The sequence below is a fragment of the Bacidia gigantensis genome (assembly GCF_019456465.1).
Source record: "Bacidia gigantensis strain McMullin 20006 chromosome Unknown contig_180, whole genome shotgun sequence".
In the NCBI taxonomy this organism is placed as follows: domain Eukaryota; kingdom Fungi; phylum Ascomycota; class Lecanoromycetes; order Lecanorales; family Ramalinaceae; genus Bacidia; species Bacidia gigantensis.
In genome coordinates, this window is record NW_025408596.1 from 1978682 (window position 1) to 1993631 (window position 14950).

Genomic DNA, 14950 nt, shown 5'->3' on the forward strand with positions numbered 1-14950 from the left:
AGAAGTACGAAGAATTGTCCCACATAGGAGGCGCAAGAACTAGGAAAGGACGTCATTTTATCTCCTTACTTTTTCCGAAATGTTTTGCATCTAGGTTGCTTGATGCTGCCGCATATCCTGCCTGCTGTGAGCCGCGAGTGTAACGAGTCTCATATCTACCTTAAGGCCTCCGTGGATAATATCGATACCACTGCCATGGGCATGAACACCATCGTTTCTCCTTTCATGCTAGGCATTGGTATTGGTGTTCAGATTGCTTCGTTCAGACGAGTAATACTTGATTGGATGAAATGTGATTTGCGTTGCGGCAAATTGGTCATTGGGTGGTATTTCGTCGATGTTGCCCGGTCCTAGTAAACCCTCCACGTCCCTTTGGAGGTCTTTCAGAGCTGCATCGTATGCCTCGGTGACGATCGACCCTGGAGGCTCTTGGAGATGTGGCCGTTGTATTACCATTACCACAACTTTGAATAGACAGAAGTTGTAGAGGAAGAACCTGGCACGACGGTAGATCCACTGCCTGAAGTCAATCCCGTCGTGATTAAATGTGATAATCATGCAATCGCCAAGATTAGATCTATCGAGAAATCTATCCATACACCATGCGCGGGCAGCATCCGCGTATTTGAATCGCAGTGATCTTTGTAAGTCTGATTGGACGGGCAAGGATGATATGTCCACCTGAATGGCCACTTTCTTCATTCTTAGCATCGTCGGGATGTCGATGTTTGGCCACTCGTATCGAGTCACAGCTTGTGTCTTTACCTCAGGATAGCGTTGATGATCATCCTGGTCTGTCCTGAATTTTGCAAGCCAAGTCTCGTCCCAATGGAGACGAAACTTGAACAATGACTTGCGTATCGATATGTTGTAGAGTACGCCGCTTGCTTCATGATACACAATTTTAGAGACCAAAAGAATTGCCCCAGTCGAGTCTTGAAGGTTCACGGAAGGAACGCGCCAGTCGTAGACCTGGAATGTAGGCTCGAAGACCTTGAATGGGAAGCCGTTCTGTCAGTCATATGCAGCAATTATTATCGAGCATTATGTACTTACCTGCTGATATATTTCGTTTCTAATCTCGCATGGCAGGACACCGAGCCTACCAAGGGAGTTTGACATACTTGTGTAGCTTGAGTGGGAGATAGAAGCTTGTGGTCAAGACTTAGAACTAGAATGATCGCAAAGGTAAGTGTCGCGGGGGTTCCCTTAACGACACCATCGCTTGAAGTGATGAAGTGTGTTTAGACACTGTACCTCATGCGATCTTTCCCTCCCCCTTTACACGTTCACTTCCAGCAATCCTAGCCGCATTCCCCGCAAGAGAGCGCTCATTGTTCCAGAAGAACAGTTTGTTTTGACACCTCCACCAAGTGTTCTCGAGGGACCTCGCGCGAAGATTATGATCGTGGCCACTTTCGTTCTCGTCTTTGCTACATCCGATTACATCCCTTCCAGTCACGCCCCGTCAGTTGAGCTTCCTATTTTGATTCATTCACTTTCACAACTCCAGGTTTGACCAATCACAATTTTGAAAGAACCCCGCTCTTTCTCTTTACACATGTCAGCTCACATCAAAACTAAGCATCACAAGTATGTCGAACTCATTAGGTAGCCTCAATAGATTCCCAGGCGAGGTTAGGAATGAGATCTACCGTCACGTGAGCTTAGAGTCTGCTTATTCTACTCTCTAAGGCTAGTCACTAATATGAGATATATGATATTCAGGTATTCTTGCCTAAGTATGACTTCTGTGACTGGCTTCTTTGGTCAATAAAAGGGCAGGCCGCAACTCTAGCAATACTTTACGTGTCTAAAGCGGTGTAGTACGAAGCAGTTGAAATACTTTATCTCAAGCCAACGTTTGAAATTTGTATCAAGTGGGAGGACTTTGCCACCGATAAGTATGTGCGCGAAGGAAATCTTGGCCAGGAGAAACTGTCAAAGTTTGACGCTTTTACATTCCAAAGAATGAGCAATGTGGCTCTACATGTGGATGTTCTGTCAGAGGACCATCCAGAAAACTTCGATGGAGAAAGGGGGGCGACATATAAGACTTCTGCGCATAAATGGTTCAAAGAGAGATTTGCACACAAGGTCTTGCCTGGCGCTCGTGTGAAGATCACGTTCCATGATGACTGGTCTCGTAGATCTAAGAAAAGGATCCAAGCGTCTGATCTTGATTTCGTACCTGATTGCTTCCAATTTCGGACGATCGTCATAGTTAGCTGGGGGTTCAGCGGAGCCTACTCTTTGAGGTCACAACTTAAAGGATGGCAAATCGACGAGCATTGCGATCCGGCACTTAGGATCATCAAAGCTAAGCTGGAGCCTCGACTCGGACCCGGTCTCATGGAGAGAGGCCCTTCGAATACCAAAAGCCGAATTCCGGAGAGCAGAATCACATTTCACCCAGGCAAATTATCCGAGCTCAAAGTAGGCGAAGGCTACGCCAACCCCAACGACGAATGAGAGGAGAGAGAAATACAATCTACGCCAGAATACGGAGAAAGGCTGAATGATAATCGGTGGACGACGGAGGATTGGAGAAGACTAGATGCTTTACTTTCGATACAGGGGCAACATGAGTGCAATCCCGGACATAAAGATTCTCTAGCATTGAAAACCTGCCATATCTTGATACTCTTTACACAATCCGGGACCTTCATTCTTTTCCCTTTTCCTTCGCACGGGATCTCAACACAATCCTGGCCGCATTGTCCCCTCTGTCACAATTTTATCTCCTTCATTCTTGCCAGCGTGTAAGTCACCCTTTCAAAATCGCATCATTCAGCCTCAGCTATGGCAGTGAGCTTCCCTGGCTCGTACTCCTAACATTTTATTTCGACGAAAAGTCACCATCTTCTCAACGAACTGAGCTTGCAATATCCTAAACTCTCCAACAACACCACACATCCCCAGCGTAGGCTCCAAATACGCCATGATGTAGTCCAGAGCGAAATCGCAATCACTTTCCATGTGCGAAGCCGAAGCCCAGTCGGGGAGACTCTCAGGCCAACCTTGCCGTACCACAAGTTCGACTGTCTTGGAATGGCACGAGCTAGAGACCAATTGTTTAGCATAGCCTGCGATCCATTCGCTTACGTCATGCTCCATATCAATGAGCGTGATGGTCATGTGGTTGCGAAGTGGACTTTGATCTCCATACCGCTGCCTCAACCAGCGGAATGTAGAAATTTCGAAGTCTGTCACTTTATGAGATGCATTAAAATCGAAGTTGTATGAATTTATTTCCACTGTGAGAGCGACGTTTTTCATCTTGTGGAATGTGTCAACGTCGATGTCTAGCAGTTCTCTGCCGATCATTGGTGGCTTTATCTCATGAATGAGAAAGTGCTTTTCGTCCCAAACAAAGTGGAGATGGAATGTTGATTCCGAAAAGAGGATCTTAAGGGCTGCATGGTAAATGGCTTTGGACACGCGTAGGATCGCCAGTGTCGGGCTCTCGGTCCACTCTCTTGCATAGCGCCGGTCAAAAATCAGATAACGTGGTAAAAAAATCTATTATGCGTAGATGTGATGTTAGTATGGCGTCGTGGGTTGTACGGATAGGGTAGGTGGTAAACTTACGTGCCCATAGACTTTGTCCCTGATCTCGGGTGGAAGAATGCCAAAGCTGCCTAAGGAGTCCGACATGCCCACGGAGCTTGAATGAGATGCTATGATTTTTTGAAGAGTATGAGGGAGAAGCAAGGACATGATTAGGTATGAGACAAGTGAGATTCGTAGCGGGGTTTCTTCAGGTTACACACTTCGGATTGAACAGTGTCAAAGTGAAGGAAGGGACTAACGAAAGGGGACTCGGAGAAAATAGATTATCAAATCTCAGCAGACACTATGTCAATTTGCCAATTTTGGCCACCAATAATCGCCCCTGTTCTGAAAGACCCCAGCATTTCTGTGTTCAATTTCTCAATGTCTGCATGCTGTCTCCTGTAAACTTAGCCGAATCTTACACGTATCATTAGAACGTGACCTGCACACAATTCTGAAGCCTCTTAAATTCCACCCCAGAAGGCATGTGACCACTCTGACGGGACACCAATTTCTCCTTCATAAAAAGTAATACTTGATCAGATCCCTCGTTGATTTCAGCCCAACATGTCTCACGTCCCACTTTATCCGGAATAACAACAGTCCGGTCTTCAAAGCTTGAGAAGCCAGGGATGAGCGCAAGCAGCATACGTTCAATCAGAGGCTTGATCACTTTGGCGTGTCGTCCATCAAATCGGAAATACAGGGTGTGAGGGGCCAATCTCATGCAGCCGAAGCGATCGTTTAGCCAGCGAATCACGGCGCGCTCGTGGGACGTTTCTTTGGTAGAGTTAGTATCTGACGGCGTTATGTACAGGCCAAGTGACACGTTTTCAGGATCCCGCTCTGTATTTGCGAGCTTGGCAGCGACCTCAGGATTCTCAGCTGGTGTTATACGAAGGAAAAATGTTGCCGTGCTGAAGAACATGTCGGAAGCCTCGGTTCGAATCGCTTTGGACGCGAGGAAGATCGGGTTCTTGCGGCCTGGAGATTCGAAGTGGGTTTGAGAGGGGTAATCTCTCTGCTCCGACTCAAAGACCTATACATGTATCGTGTGTTAGAGACAAGGAGACCTGTAGCCTTTTCTGGGGTCTTACGTTGCGGTAGATTAGGTCCCTGACCTCCCTTGGCAATGGAGCAAGCATACCGAACGACGACATCGTTGGTAAGCAGCTTGAGCAAGAGGTTTGAAGCAACAACGATATGGTAGTGAAAAGGAAGAAAGTTTTAGATGCGAACAAGAAGGTCCAGAAGTCATGTGATGAGATTGGAAGGTGTCGAAACTATTGTCACTTGTCTTTTACCGTGTCTGTTGTTATATTGTTCTTGGTATTGTGTGATCCGAAGCCTAGGTCACACGCGTTGTGTGAAGCGACTCTCACGGGTTCATTGTTCAAGGGGTTGCCGTCGGCAAAGTTTCACCATGCCTCAAAAGGAATGTCCTTCACAGAGCCACGCATCAATATGGTTCCCTTTCCATGGCAACCTTGGGGTGTTACAATAATTGTGGAAAGAGTGTTGTGGTCTTATCAGAGCGTTGTATTTAGATTTCTCAAAGATCGAGCTAATGTGTGATTACCAGCTTTTACTTTTCGCGAACCGGATGGTGGCTGATATAAATGGAGCCAAGTATTTGAAGGTGGCCACTCGACTGGTGGAGAATCCCAAGGGCATCAAAATGCGGTTTTGGTTGCTGAGAGGAGGATTCGAATCATTAGAGGAGCATGGCGGAAGTCCAAGGTGAAGCCGACCCATGACCTGCGCAAATTAACTACCCTTCCATTGGGCCATCACGCCAACCATCAACGCCTGGCATAAGATTGATGATTCTGCCGCGGACCAGGCACGGCCTCCTTCTCCTGTGAATAGTCACTCAGCGCCGAAACCTCCGAAATCGCCCTTGGCCTCCCCTGGGGAGCTTCCAGTTCCACTGGTCTCTCGGCAGCTTCCAACTCCGGCGTCCTAGGCGGATGAAACGAAGCCTGAAGCTCATACGGCGCAGTCTGCGGAGCATTGACAAAGACCTTTGGTGGTTCCGGCGGCGCTGGCACGGGTGGCTTTGCTTCCTTACCGTCCTTCTTCGGATACGCAACTACAATTGCTTGCTCCCATTTTGCGCCATAAGGGAGGCGTGCTGGACAGCTACGCATTTATTGCACTCAGAGCATATGTGCTTGAGGTTGTTTTTGTCGAAGATGCAGGCGCCCTTGAAGGCCCACCAGCATTCTGATAGAGGATTGCTTGGCGGCTTGTCAGGTATTCGTCAGATGAGGATTTCTTTCAACTTACTTTCTTTGGCCGAAGACGGCCTTTCTTACTTTCGTCCAGGTGTATTTTCTACAGTATGGACAATCGATGAATGTGGGATAAGCATCTAATTGCGCCAGTGGCGTCACTTGTTGATACGGTCTGTACGCGTTCTGTTGCTGAGTATTCATCCTTGTAATGAGTCGCGCGATGGGGACCTAACCACGATGTTCGAGTGCTTGTGGTCGGCGCTTCCGGGTCAAGGGCGCTATCCTGCTGGTTGGCAATGCCGTCTATGAAAAATTGATATCAAAATATGAGGTCGATTGCAGATATTTTGGGGGCGGGGACGCTAGAACAGTCCGTGGACTCGGCGAAGGATTCAGATCCTTGTTGACTCATACACCGAAGATATCAGACTCCGCCAGTCTATTCTATGCGATAGAAGCAATACTTAGCTGGTTAATGATTTGTCTTCGTCTCACCCTCGGTAATTTGCATCTTTTCAGCTCCAGCCAGCGGCAGTCGGCCTAGGTTACAATTCAATGCATTTGATTGGCTGGGAGAGATGATCCGGCGAACTCTGTGGCGGGCGACCTTTCGGAGAGGAAGTTCCTTGGCATGACATGGGGTGGGAATCAGGAGGATGTGACTACCCTGAAATCTTTTTCACAACCGTCGTTGTTGACCGCTCTATCTCGCTCTTCTATTTGGGGGGTGGTTTACGTCCACGTCGTCCGAAAGTACGCTCCATGTTCTGAGGCTCCTACTAAGGATTCGGGATCCGTGCCACGAGCAGTTATCAGGGCTCAGCCGCCGACAGAGGCAGAGTGCCACCAAAACCCTGTTGCGTGCGGGCCTAATTTCCTCTTCAATTACAAGTGTGTGCATATTGAGGAATAGAGTAGGTGGCAGCGCTGACCGCAGGTAGAGGAACGACTGGAAGGGCAAATTTCCAGGGGTACAGACCACTGAGGTTGGACCAGACTTGGAAACAGAACGACGACATGTCTGGGGCTCTGTACACCTTCGGAGCTCGAACGGAGAAGGGACCGTAATCGTAGGAATGAGGATCGACTCGCTTTTACGTGCCAGCGGCGGCTATTCAGCAATATTCTCTTCGTTCCAAATATCTCAAGAATTTGCTGGCTATTTTATCGGACAATGGCTTGCCGGTCTCGCTGATGGATGCTTAAGTGCCTTCCAGTCTGCATTAGCGCTGGTGGACAAGGCTGAAATTCATAAGTAACTGAGGAGAGCTTCTTCTTGTCACATCATCGTTCGTATCGATACTGCGTGCGACATGTAGTTCTGATATACATTCCTCAACGCTCACTAGAAATCTAACGTGCTTTATTTGTGTCTTTCAAGGGAGCTGTGTGCAAGATATGGACCCATTTTCAGCTACCGCGAGCGTGCTCGCAATCCTGGGCGCTGTCGGGAAGATTGCCAAAGGACTGCGAAAAGTGTTGGGCCTCAGACATGCGCCTTCAGTGCTACTTGCCTTGAACAATGAAATATCGGACCTTCAGTTGGTAGTAAGCGACGTGCACGATATCTTGAGGACGGTAGAGGAGCATCAAATAGCACCGTTGAAGAGCACCGTCAATGCGCTCGAGCGCGTCAAGTCTACCCTGCTAGGTCTTGAAAAGTTTGTAGTCTATGGCCTGACTACTGTGTCTAAGGATGATTCCTTTCAGAAAGTCGACAAAATCGCCTGGGCTCAACTAGAGCATCGATTCTCGACATACAAAGATAATCTTCGTGAGAATAAAGCTGCCTTGGCTGCTTCGATAAGCCTTCTGGTCTTGTGAGTCTCTGTTCATAGATTCAAGGCTCTATGCATGCCCGTATTAAGATGCCCCAGATTGATCTCGCTTGGGGGACTGGCACTTTCGCAAGAGACCAAGCAATCGCTTCACCAGTCCGAGAAAATCATCCGCCGGCTCCAGGGCACTTCTGACGAACCCGTAAGACTCCTGGAGCCACCATCAGGTAGTTTGAGGGGATGTTCCTTCCAGTTCCAGGTGTGTAGAAAATGCACCCTATCAATTCCAACGCTCTAACGATCCACAGTCGCCTCACACGGACTGGCAACATCATCGAAATAGGCCCTGCCCTGAATCATCAGATAGTGAGGACCCCATAAAGCCATTTATTCCACCGAACCCTTGTCTCGAAATCATACTGCCGCCATCAAGCTCACTCAGTACTCCCGCTTATATAGTTGCTATTGTGACTGCCACAGTCTGACCCGTTTCAAAAGCCCCGATATTTTGAGCTCCGTGATCGGTTCCCTGCTATTCAAACATCCTTCAATTTTACGAATATACGGCACTTGCAATAACGCAAAATGTTGTTCAACGCCAAAAGAAAGGTATTCTGTGCGCTCATGTTTTTCCTTTACGGTTAATTCGAGCAGCCGTAACGATGACAGTCTCATTGCAAAGCATTCGCGGTCCTGAGTTACTCATCAAAATTATGAGAATTCGAGATGAAGACGCGCACATTTTTCATATCTTAGGAATGGGACGGAATGAAGGGATCTTGGCTGAATGCCATCGTCAGCTCAAAGCAAACTAAATATCAATTCGAGATATGACTGCAAAAGGCTTCACACTTCTGCATGTAAGGCTACTATTCCTACAATTTGTTTGATAGCTGATCAATAATGTTGAATATAGGTCGCAGTGCTGGGAAGAAGATGGGATCTAGTTGAGCTCCTCGTCCGCTATGGAGCAGACATTCACTTTGAAGACAACTTTGGCCGGTCAGTAAGCCTGAGATCCATGTGAAACCTCTATAGCCAGAAATGAATAGCAATTTCTCCCTTGAAGGACTGGTTGGAAGGGCATATGCAGAAGTCTGCTCCCACAAGTCTGCCTCCAGAGCTATCATCAGCTGGTAGAGTCTGGCGGGATTGTTCACAGTGTTTACAATCTGATTCTACCAAACGTGTTTCAGTGCACTAAGCTCGATTCGGACAAGTGGGCATATCCCGAACATCTCTGACCATGAATGACCTCACCACATCATCTCCAGGGCCCTGCGATTTCCCTCACGATGTTGCTCTTCAATTGCTCCATTTCTCGATTGGAGACTACTTCAAAGAAACGCCATGGCATCTCGAGCGCAGAACCTCCAGGACAATTACGAGCCCCGCCCTGACCCGCAATCCCTCACAGCAAACAAGGATCCATCTCAGAATTCGTCCACAAATGTCGACTACGAACCTCACCCCGACCAATCCATTCAAATAACTCCAGAGCGTCAAAACATCATAGACTGCATCACCAAACTCTACAGCGGCAGTGCAAGCGAAGAAGATATGCAAGTCTACGCTGGAGAGGCGATCTACGACGACCCGTGGAGTTATTGTGATACACGGTACAAGATTGCTGGACAATGGTACGGTGAGCTTCTTCCTCCCTTCCACTCTCGACCTCCGCCTGCCCAAGATCTACTCTTGAGCTCTCGCTGACCAAGGGTGCTCTCGATTTACCAGGAATCCCCAAAGTTATGGCATCCTCCAAGACACTCGCAACAGAAGTCGTCTCCAACACAGATACACAGCTGGCTTTCAAGATGAAGCAAGAGTATACGCCACGGGTGGTACATTTCTCGAAGGCTGTGAACAGTCTGGTGACACTGACTCTGGATGGCGACGGCAAAGTAAAATATCACAAAGACATGTGGAATCACAAAGATTATAGCCATGAAGGGTTAGGGAAAGTCATGAAGACGCTCAATGGAGACTATCTGACGGGGATAACGAGACCGCCGAAAGAACTGTGCATGGCTGACTAAACATGTGTTCTGTTCATCGAGACGAGAGTGAGGTGTCCCCTGTTCTGCTTTGAGAAAGCCTATACGGGCTATTTGATGAGGGTAATCGAGAAAATCTGGGTAATTCAATAAATTTTCGTGGAAAAGAATCTCTAAAACAATCCAGCCTGCCCGATCAGTCAGGCTTGTGCCCTTAGTTCATGAACTTCAACTTTTTCCTCCCATGGAACCAGCTATGCTCCAAAATTCGTCTTCTATAGACTTGAAAAATGCAGTGCTTTTATCGTCATCATCATCATCATTACATGTCGTCAACACCATGCCTGTCATCACAGAAAATCGTCGTCATCCAGACTGTCTTCTCCATCATAAAAATCATCATTAACATCAAACAGAGACTGAGCTGTGGGAGGGATAGGCCTTGACAACCAGCAAAACTCGTCTTTTAACATCTTATACAAAACCCAAAGCCCACAAACGACAGAAGCGAACTTCAAAAATGACAAAATCACGTTCAACAAAAGAAACAGAGTAAAACAAACGCCTAGTATGCCTAGGCCATCGAGAGATGGTTCCTGGGTCTTCTGAGAATGCACACCTTCTCTAGAAGGTTGCGGAGGAGGTGTATGTCGAGGCTTCCGGGCTTCCCTGCGGATTTTCATTTCAATTATATCTGACTCACGACACTCTAGTATCCATTTTTCGATACGAGAGACGGTAGGAGGAGGGATAGCGAGCGGTTTGTTGGGTTGAAGATAGATGTTGCCAGGTCGTGGCCGTTCGTTGACAGTCTTATGAACCTTGGCTAAGGCGGTGACCTGCCCTACTTTATCGCGCCATTGTCGGAGGCGCGTGTGGAGTTTCATTATGGCGGCGGTTTAGAGTCGATTGGTATGTAAGATGAGGTTGCTTTTGGTCGGGTTTGGTTAGTTTGGGGCAATTTTTAGTCAGTTGCTGTTAGCAGTTTTGGTTCAATTGTAGTTTTGTATATTGAATTGTGCCGATTAGTTGCTGGTGGGTAGAGGTCTCAGACGTGCCCAAGGAAAGAAGAATAGGAATGGGGGAAGAAGTTCTTATATACCACCTGCCAAGACCTATGAATCCAGTCTCCAGCCAAAGATCCGCCCTTTAAGCTTTATGCAGGAGCCAAATGTAGCTTGTATCGAAGGGAAGTGGGGATTGGGAGGCAGAAAGGTTCAAAAGCATAGACAAAAGCACCAGGCATCTCAATACATAATTTTATAGCATCCCACCAAAGATACCTTCTTAGGCCCAACATAGCTTGACTAACCTACCGTTTATACTACACCGACCATGTATACAGAATGCCCTACGTGAAAGAAGGCAGAAAAATTCGAAAGCATAGAAAAAAGGGGCGGGCACCTTAATACATAAATTTATGACATCCCATAAAAGATACCTTCTAAGGCGTAACGTGGCTTGACTAACCTACCGTGTATACTATACTGACTATTCATACAGAATACTCTGCGTAAAAGAAGGTAGAAAGATTTAAAAGTATAGATAAAAGGGGCGGGCACCTTAATACACAATCTTATAGCATCCCACAAAAGGTACCTTCTTTAGCGAACGCGGCTTGACTAACCTACCATATACATTACACTAACCATTTATACACAATGCTTTGCGTAAAAAAGGTTCGAACGAAGTTGCGGATATCTTTATAAACCGTCGGATGACCCTTGTTAACTTTTAGAAGTTTATTGCAGGTGGATACCTGTCAGCAAACTCTAAGCCTTGGATGACTGCCATTGGATGTTGCCATTGGGTATTACCATTGAGTTTGCAAAAGCCCCGACCAACATGTAGGGGAGAAGGATCACGCCAACTGCCAATGGAACGAAGTATCAAAAAGTGGCTCAAATTGTGCGTCCGACGTGTTAATACGTCGCCGAGTAAGCGAATCTTTTGAAATTCACTGAGGAACATCTTGAAACACTGCAGACTCACAATACCCATCTTACTCTGACAATCGCGTTGTACAAAAGCTTTGCAGCTCACAGACCACGTTTCAACAGGTCCAGACCACTCCCTCAATACTCTTGTGCCCAAACAAAGCACTCACCTCGCGCACAAAGAATACAAAGCCCGACTTGTCTCATCCTGTCTCCCACTGCAAAGCCCGTTTGTTCTGCACCACCCACAATGTCTTTTGTCTTTTCCCTCTTGCAAGTATGCCCCCCTAGCCACCGGCGCCCGGCACGTCGTACAGTTGTCTGCCTTGGCCATAGAACCGCACGTCGACCTATGCATCACTCCCACGAAGCCATTGTATATCCTTGAAAAGCATGGTAAAAATCGGCAGGACCGAAATTCGCTCCACTGTGCTCTTCCACTCTACTCTCGGTGCAATTCTCCTCTGTTGGCTCCTCATAACCTCCATAATCAACATCGCCACGACCACTTACCCTCTGACGCACAGGCCGCCAACGCAGCAGACTTCTCGTGGTTGTAACGGCCGCGAAGAGTACTGCAGTCGACCATACAACAACATCTCCCAGATCGGCACCCACGGTTCTCCCTTCTGGGGCATCCTCCCTTCGCACAACCAGGCAATAGGGATAGAAATGCAATTAGATGCGGGCATCAGATTCCTGCAAGCGCAGACGAGGAAAAGCCCTATATTTGGGGAGCTGAAGATGTGTCATACGAACTGCCTGATCGAGGATGCTGGGACGGTAGAAGACTATCTGATAAAAGTCAAGCGGTGGCTTGATGCACACCCAAAGGAAGTCGTTACGCTCCTGTTAGTGAATGGCGATTACCTCGACGTTGGCATGTTTGACAGAGTATTTGCGAAGACTGGATTGACGGACATTGCGTACGTGCCGACACCGGCAAAAAGGAGACGGCGGGGGGTAATCCTGGGGACTGGCCGACTCTGGGCGAAATGATTGCCAATAAACAAAGGCTGGTGGTGTTCATGGACTATGCGTCACAGCCGCAAAGGGTGCCGTATATCTTAGATGAGTTTGGGTATTTCTGGGAAACGCCGTTTGATACGACGGATCCCAACTTTCAGCAGTGTACGATTGATCGGCCGAGGATCCTGCCGAGTACGCCGGCGTGGTATAAGGCGGGTGTCGAGCAGAGGATGTATATCGTGAATCACTATCTTGATACGAAGTTCGCGGGAGTAGAGGTGCCAGATCGGAGAGATGCTGGCAAGACTAATGCGGCTGATGGGAATCCGAGCTCTATCATGACGCATGTCAGGTTGTGTGAGAAGCTACATGGTGGAAACAAGCCCTCGGTGGTATTAGTGGACTACTTTGATAGAGGGTCAGTGAAAAAGGCGGAAGCTGCGTTGAATGGATTGGAATAGAGAGCGTCCAATGTAAAGGCACCGTATATATGAATGTAAGATATGAGAAATCAATGACCATGCACACACCACTCACCCTTCACGTATGTCGCTCAAAAATCGTGTTATCAAGCTGCGCACCTGGTTGGTCTGTGCGGTCTTGCAAGTAATGCACGTCCATAGTGACTCGTGTGAAGCTGTGGAAGGAAGCCAAGGCTCGTCATTGCGAATGAATCCGTGGCTTTCGCTGATGTTGGTGTTACTGTTAAAATGAGAGCCTGCCTGTAGCATGCCGTCGCGAGACAGGCCGTACTCGAATCACCCGGGGGGTTCAAAGCTTGCCACAGGTTTTCTCTTCTTCGTTGGAGGGGCCGACCATTCATTAATCTGATCAGCAGCTTGTGCGGACGAGCTTGGCAGATCAAAGGGATTCTCAGCTACTACGTCTTGCCCGTTGTGATCTGGCGAAAATCCACTAATACCTGGTCTTGTGGACATCGGATCTGTACAAAACGTGTCAAGCAGCTTGTCTACCATTTCGCGCATTGCTTCCTGATTGAGAGTTCGGGTGTCGCAGTGCATCCGGAATGCAAACATTACAGCTTTAAAAGTCTGATGGTACACTAACTTGTACTCACGATCTTCGTTCTCATCTGTCGGGAGCCCGCCAATCACCGAGGAGCTTCTCGAACGCGCAACTTTGGTTGTTCTCTGTCGTTGCTGCAAGCCATGCAAACGCATGCCTGCCATGACCATCTTCGAGAGAGCAGCTTTGTTTTGTTCCAGGATATCGTTGGCAGTCTGCGGCGATTGAGCGTCCTCTCGAGGTGTATAAGCGCTCTCTACTCGGTGTAAAGATGATCGTTTGCCACTTGATAAGGGCCTGACAGTAGATGCCCTGTTCGAGAGCAACCCGTCGCTTTTTGCCCGGGATAGTGTCTTCCGATGCCCTAAATGCGTTTTCAAGGCAGGATCTGCTTCTTCTACCTCGATTTGTGGTTGGGAAAGCCCTTGCTGTGAAGCAGGCCGGTCCATTGCCATGAACTTAGCCACACTCTCGCCACCCTTATGCTTAATATTTCGCCTCTTTTTTGTAGCGTCCTCGAATAGCAATGAGATATTCCGCCGCTTGGCGTGGCCATCGTAGACCTTTTCCTTGTCTGGTAGGAAGTGGGCTTGTCCCTCCTCTAGCACTTCCGGCGAAGGTAGATTTGATGGTATACGCTGTAATATGGCGGAACATAGTGGTAAAGCAAGCAACTTGATAGGTGGAAGACTCGTAGAGAACAGTGGTTGGCGGACTCTGTCGACTGGTCCAGGCGAGGGGGATGTGCGCACCGTTAGATCAGAGGCATTGTGTGATCCAACGGTGGCATATATCAGTACTTCAGTGACTTTTGTAAGCTTCTTTTGAGGCTCCCTTTCACCCTGAACTTTCAACAGGAGTCCCCGATCTGACTGTCTGCAAGGGTTTCGCCACCAGGGCTCGACAAAACTTCCAGCCTCGACCGCCCCAACTTCTTGTGGCCATATTGCTTGGGTAAACCAGTCATGTGTACCCTGATCAAGTGATTGGACATCTGATGACGGTCCGATAGCAAGACATAGTGGAATGAGTTGGACTTCAACCAGAGAGAGGAAGTGAAGCTTTGAATTGGCGGTAATCCACGGCTTGTGTTGGCTGTGAGAGGAGTCGATTGATATAGCTGCACAAAGTCAATGTCAGGGTCCAATAACGCTCAAGGAACGCTGCGAGCTCTCACTGATGTCGGCGAGTTGAGCAGGCAGGGCAATACTGCCGGTCCATATGCTTGCCATGTCAATTCGTTCGTCATCATGGCACGAGTGATTTGATCATGGGCTTCTGAATGTAGTGCCAGTCACGCGGACCATGCTCGTACTCGCCTCGGTCTGAGTGAGACTTCATGATCATCGATCGAGTCATTGACGCGTAAGGGAAGATTCGAAGCGCGCAACTTAGAATATTCCGGTAGCCAAAATCATCCATTGCGCAAAATATGAAAGCTGGCTAAAAAT

At 48.0% G+C, this 14950-nt stretch overlaps 11 protein-coding genes across 11 annotated transcripts; 5 read left to right on the forward strand and 6 right to left on the reverse strand.

Moving 5' to 3' along the window:
* Positions 1 to 228: 228 nt before the first annotated feature.
* Positions 229 to 1122, reverse strand: KY384_003529 (uncharacterized protein; the record flags this gene model as incomplete). The annotated part of the gene is made up of 2 exons (XM_044812043.1): positions 229 to 1011; positions 1057 to 1122. The coding sequence occupies 2 exons, from the start codon at positions 1120 to 1122 to the stop codon at positions 229 to 231; spliced, it is 849 nt and encodes a 282-aa protein (XP_044671176.1).
* Positions 1123 to 1595: 473 nt separating this feature from the next.
* On the forward strand, positions 1596 to 2472 carry KY384_003530 (uncharacterized protein; the record flags this gene model as incomplete). Its single annotated transcript, XM_044812044.1, has 2 exons — positions 1596 to 1661; positions 1828 to 2472. 2 exons carry the CDS (start codon positions 1596 to 1598, stop codon positions 2470 to 2472), a joined length of 711 nt encoding a protein of 236 aa, XP_044671177.1.
* A 324-nt stretch (positions 2473 to 2796) lies between these two features.
* On the reverse strand, positions 2797 to 3720 carry KY384_003531 (uncharacterized protein; the record flags this gene model as incomplete). The annotated part of the gene is made up of 2 exons (XM_044812045.1): positions 2797 to 3522; positions 3592 to 3720. 2 exons carry the CDS (start codon positions 3718 to 3720, stop codon positions 2797 to 2799), a joined length of 855 nt encoding a protein of 284 aa, XP_044671178.1.
* Positions 3721 to 3985: 265 nt separating this feature from the next.
* KY384_003532 (uncharacterized protein) lies at positions 3986 to 4715 on the reverse strand (the record flags this gene model as incomplete). Its single annotated transcript, XM_044812046.1, has 2 exons — positions 3986 to 4594; positions 4653 to 4715. The coding sequence occupies 2 exons, from the start codon at positions 4713 to 4715 to the stop codon at positions 3986 to 3988; spliced, it is 672 nt and encodes a 223-aa protein (XP_044671179.1).
* Positions 4716 to 5357: 642 nt separating this feature from the next.
* KY384_003533 (uncharacterized protein) lies at positions 5358 to 5705 on the reverse strand (the record flags this gene model as incomplete). Its single annotated transcript, XM_044812047.1, has 1 exon — positions 5358 to 5705. The coding sequence occupies one exon, from the start codon at positions 5703 to 5705 to the stop codon at positions 5358 to 5360; it is 348 nt and encodes a 115-aa protein (XP_044671180.1).
* A 1485-nt stretch (positions 5706 to 7190) lies between these two features.
* Positions 7191 to 8055, forward strand: KY384_003534 (uncharacterized protein; the record flags this gene model as incomplete). The annotated part of the gene is made up of 2 exons (XM_044812048.1): positions 7191 to 7612; positions 7830 to 8055. The coding sequence occupies 2 exons, from the start codon at positions 7191 to 7193 to the stop codon at positions 8053 to 8055; spliced, it is 648 nt and encodes a 215-aa protein (XP_044671181.1).
* Positions 8056 to 8920: 865 nt separating this feature from the next.
* Positions 8921 to 9609, forward strand: KY384_003535 (uncharacterized protein; the record flags this gene model as incomplete). The annotated part of the gene is made up of 2 exons (XM_044812049.1): positions 8921 to 9215; positions 9308 to 9609. 2 exons carry the CDS (start codon positions 8921 to 8923, stop codon positions 9607 to 9609), a joined length of 597 nt encoding a protein of 198 aa, XP_044671182.1.
* A 308-nt stretch (positions 9610 to 9917) lies between these two features.
* KY384_003536 (uncharacterized protein) lies at positions 9918 to 10454 on the reverse strand (the record flags this gene model as incomplete). The annotated part of the gene is made up of 1 exon (XM_044812050.1): positions 9918 to 10454. One exon carries the CDS (start codon positions 10452 to 10454, stop codon positions 9918 to 9920), a length of 537 nt encoding a protein of 178 aa, XP_044671183.1.
* A 1443-nt stretch (positions 10455 to 11897) lies between these two features.
* On the forward strand, positions 11898 to 12503 carry KY384_003537 (uncharacterized protein; the record flags this gene model as incomplete). Its single annotated transcript, XM_044812051.1, has 1 exon — positions 11898 to 12503. The coding sequence occupies one exon, from the start codon at positions 11898 to 11900 to the stop codon at positions 12501 to 12503; it is 606 nt and encodes a 201-aa protein (XP_044671184.1).
* A 29-nt stretch (positions 12504 to 12532) lies between these two features.
* KY384_003538 (uncharacterized protein) lies at positions 12533 to 12934 on the forward strand (the record flags this gene model as incomplete). Its single annotated transcript, XM_044812052.1, has 1 exon — positions 12533 to 12934. The coding sequence occupies one exon, from the start codon at positions 12533 to 12535 to the stop codon at positions 12932 to 12934; it is 402 nt and encodes a 133-aa protein (XP_044671185.1).
* Positions 12935 to 13231: 297 nt separating this feature from the next.
* Positions 13232 to 14858, reverse strand: KY384_003539 (uncharacterized protein; the record flags this gene model as incomplete). Its single annotated transcript, XM_044812053.1, has 2 exons — positions 13232 to 14619; positions 14804 to 14858. 2 exons carry the CDS (start codon positions 14856 to 14858, stop codon positions 13232 to 13234), a joined length of 1443 nt encoding a protein of 480 aa, XP_044671186.1.
* Positions 14859 to 14950: the final 92 nt, after the last annotated feature.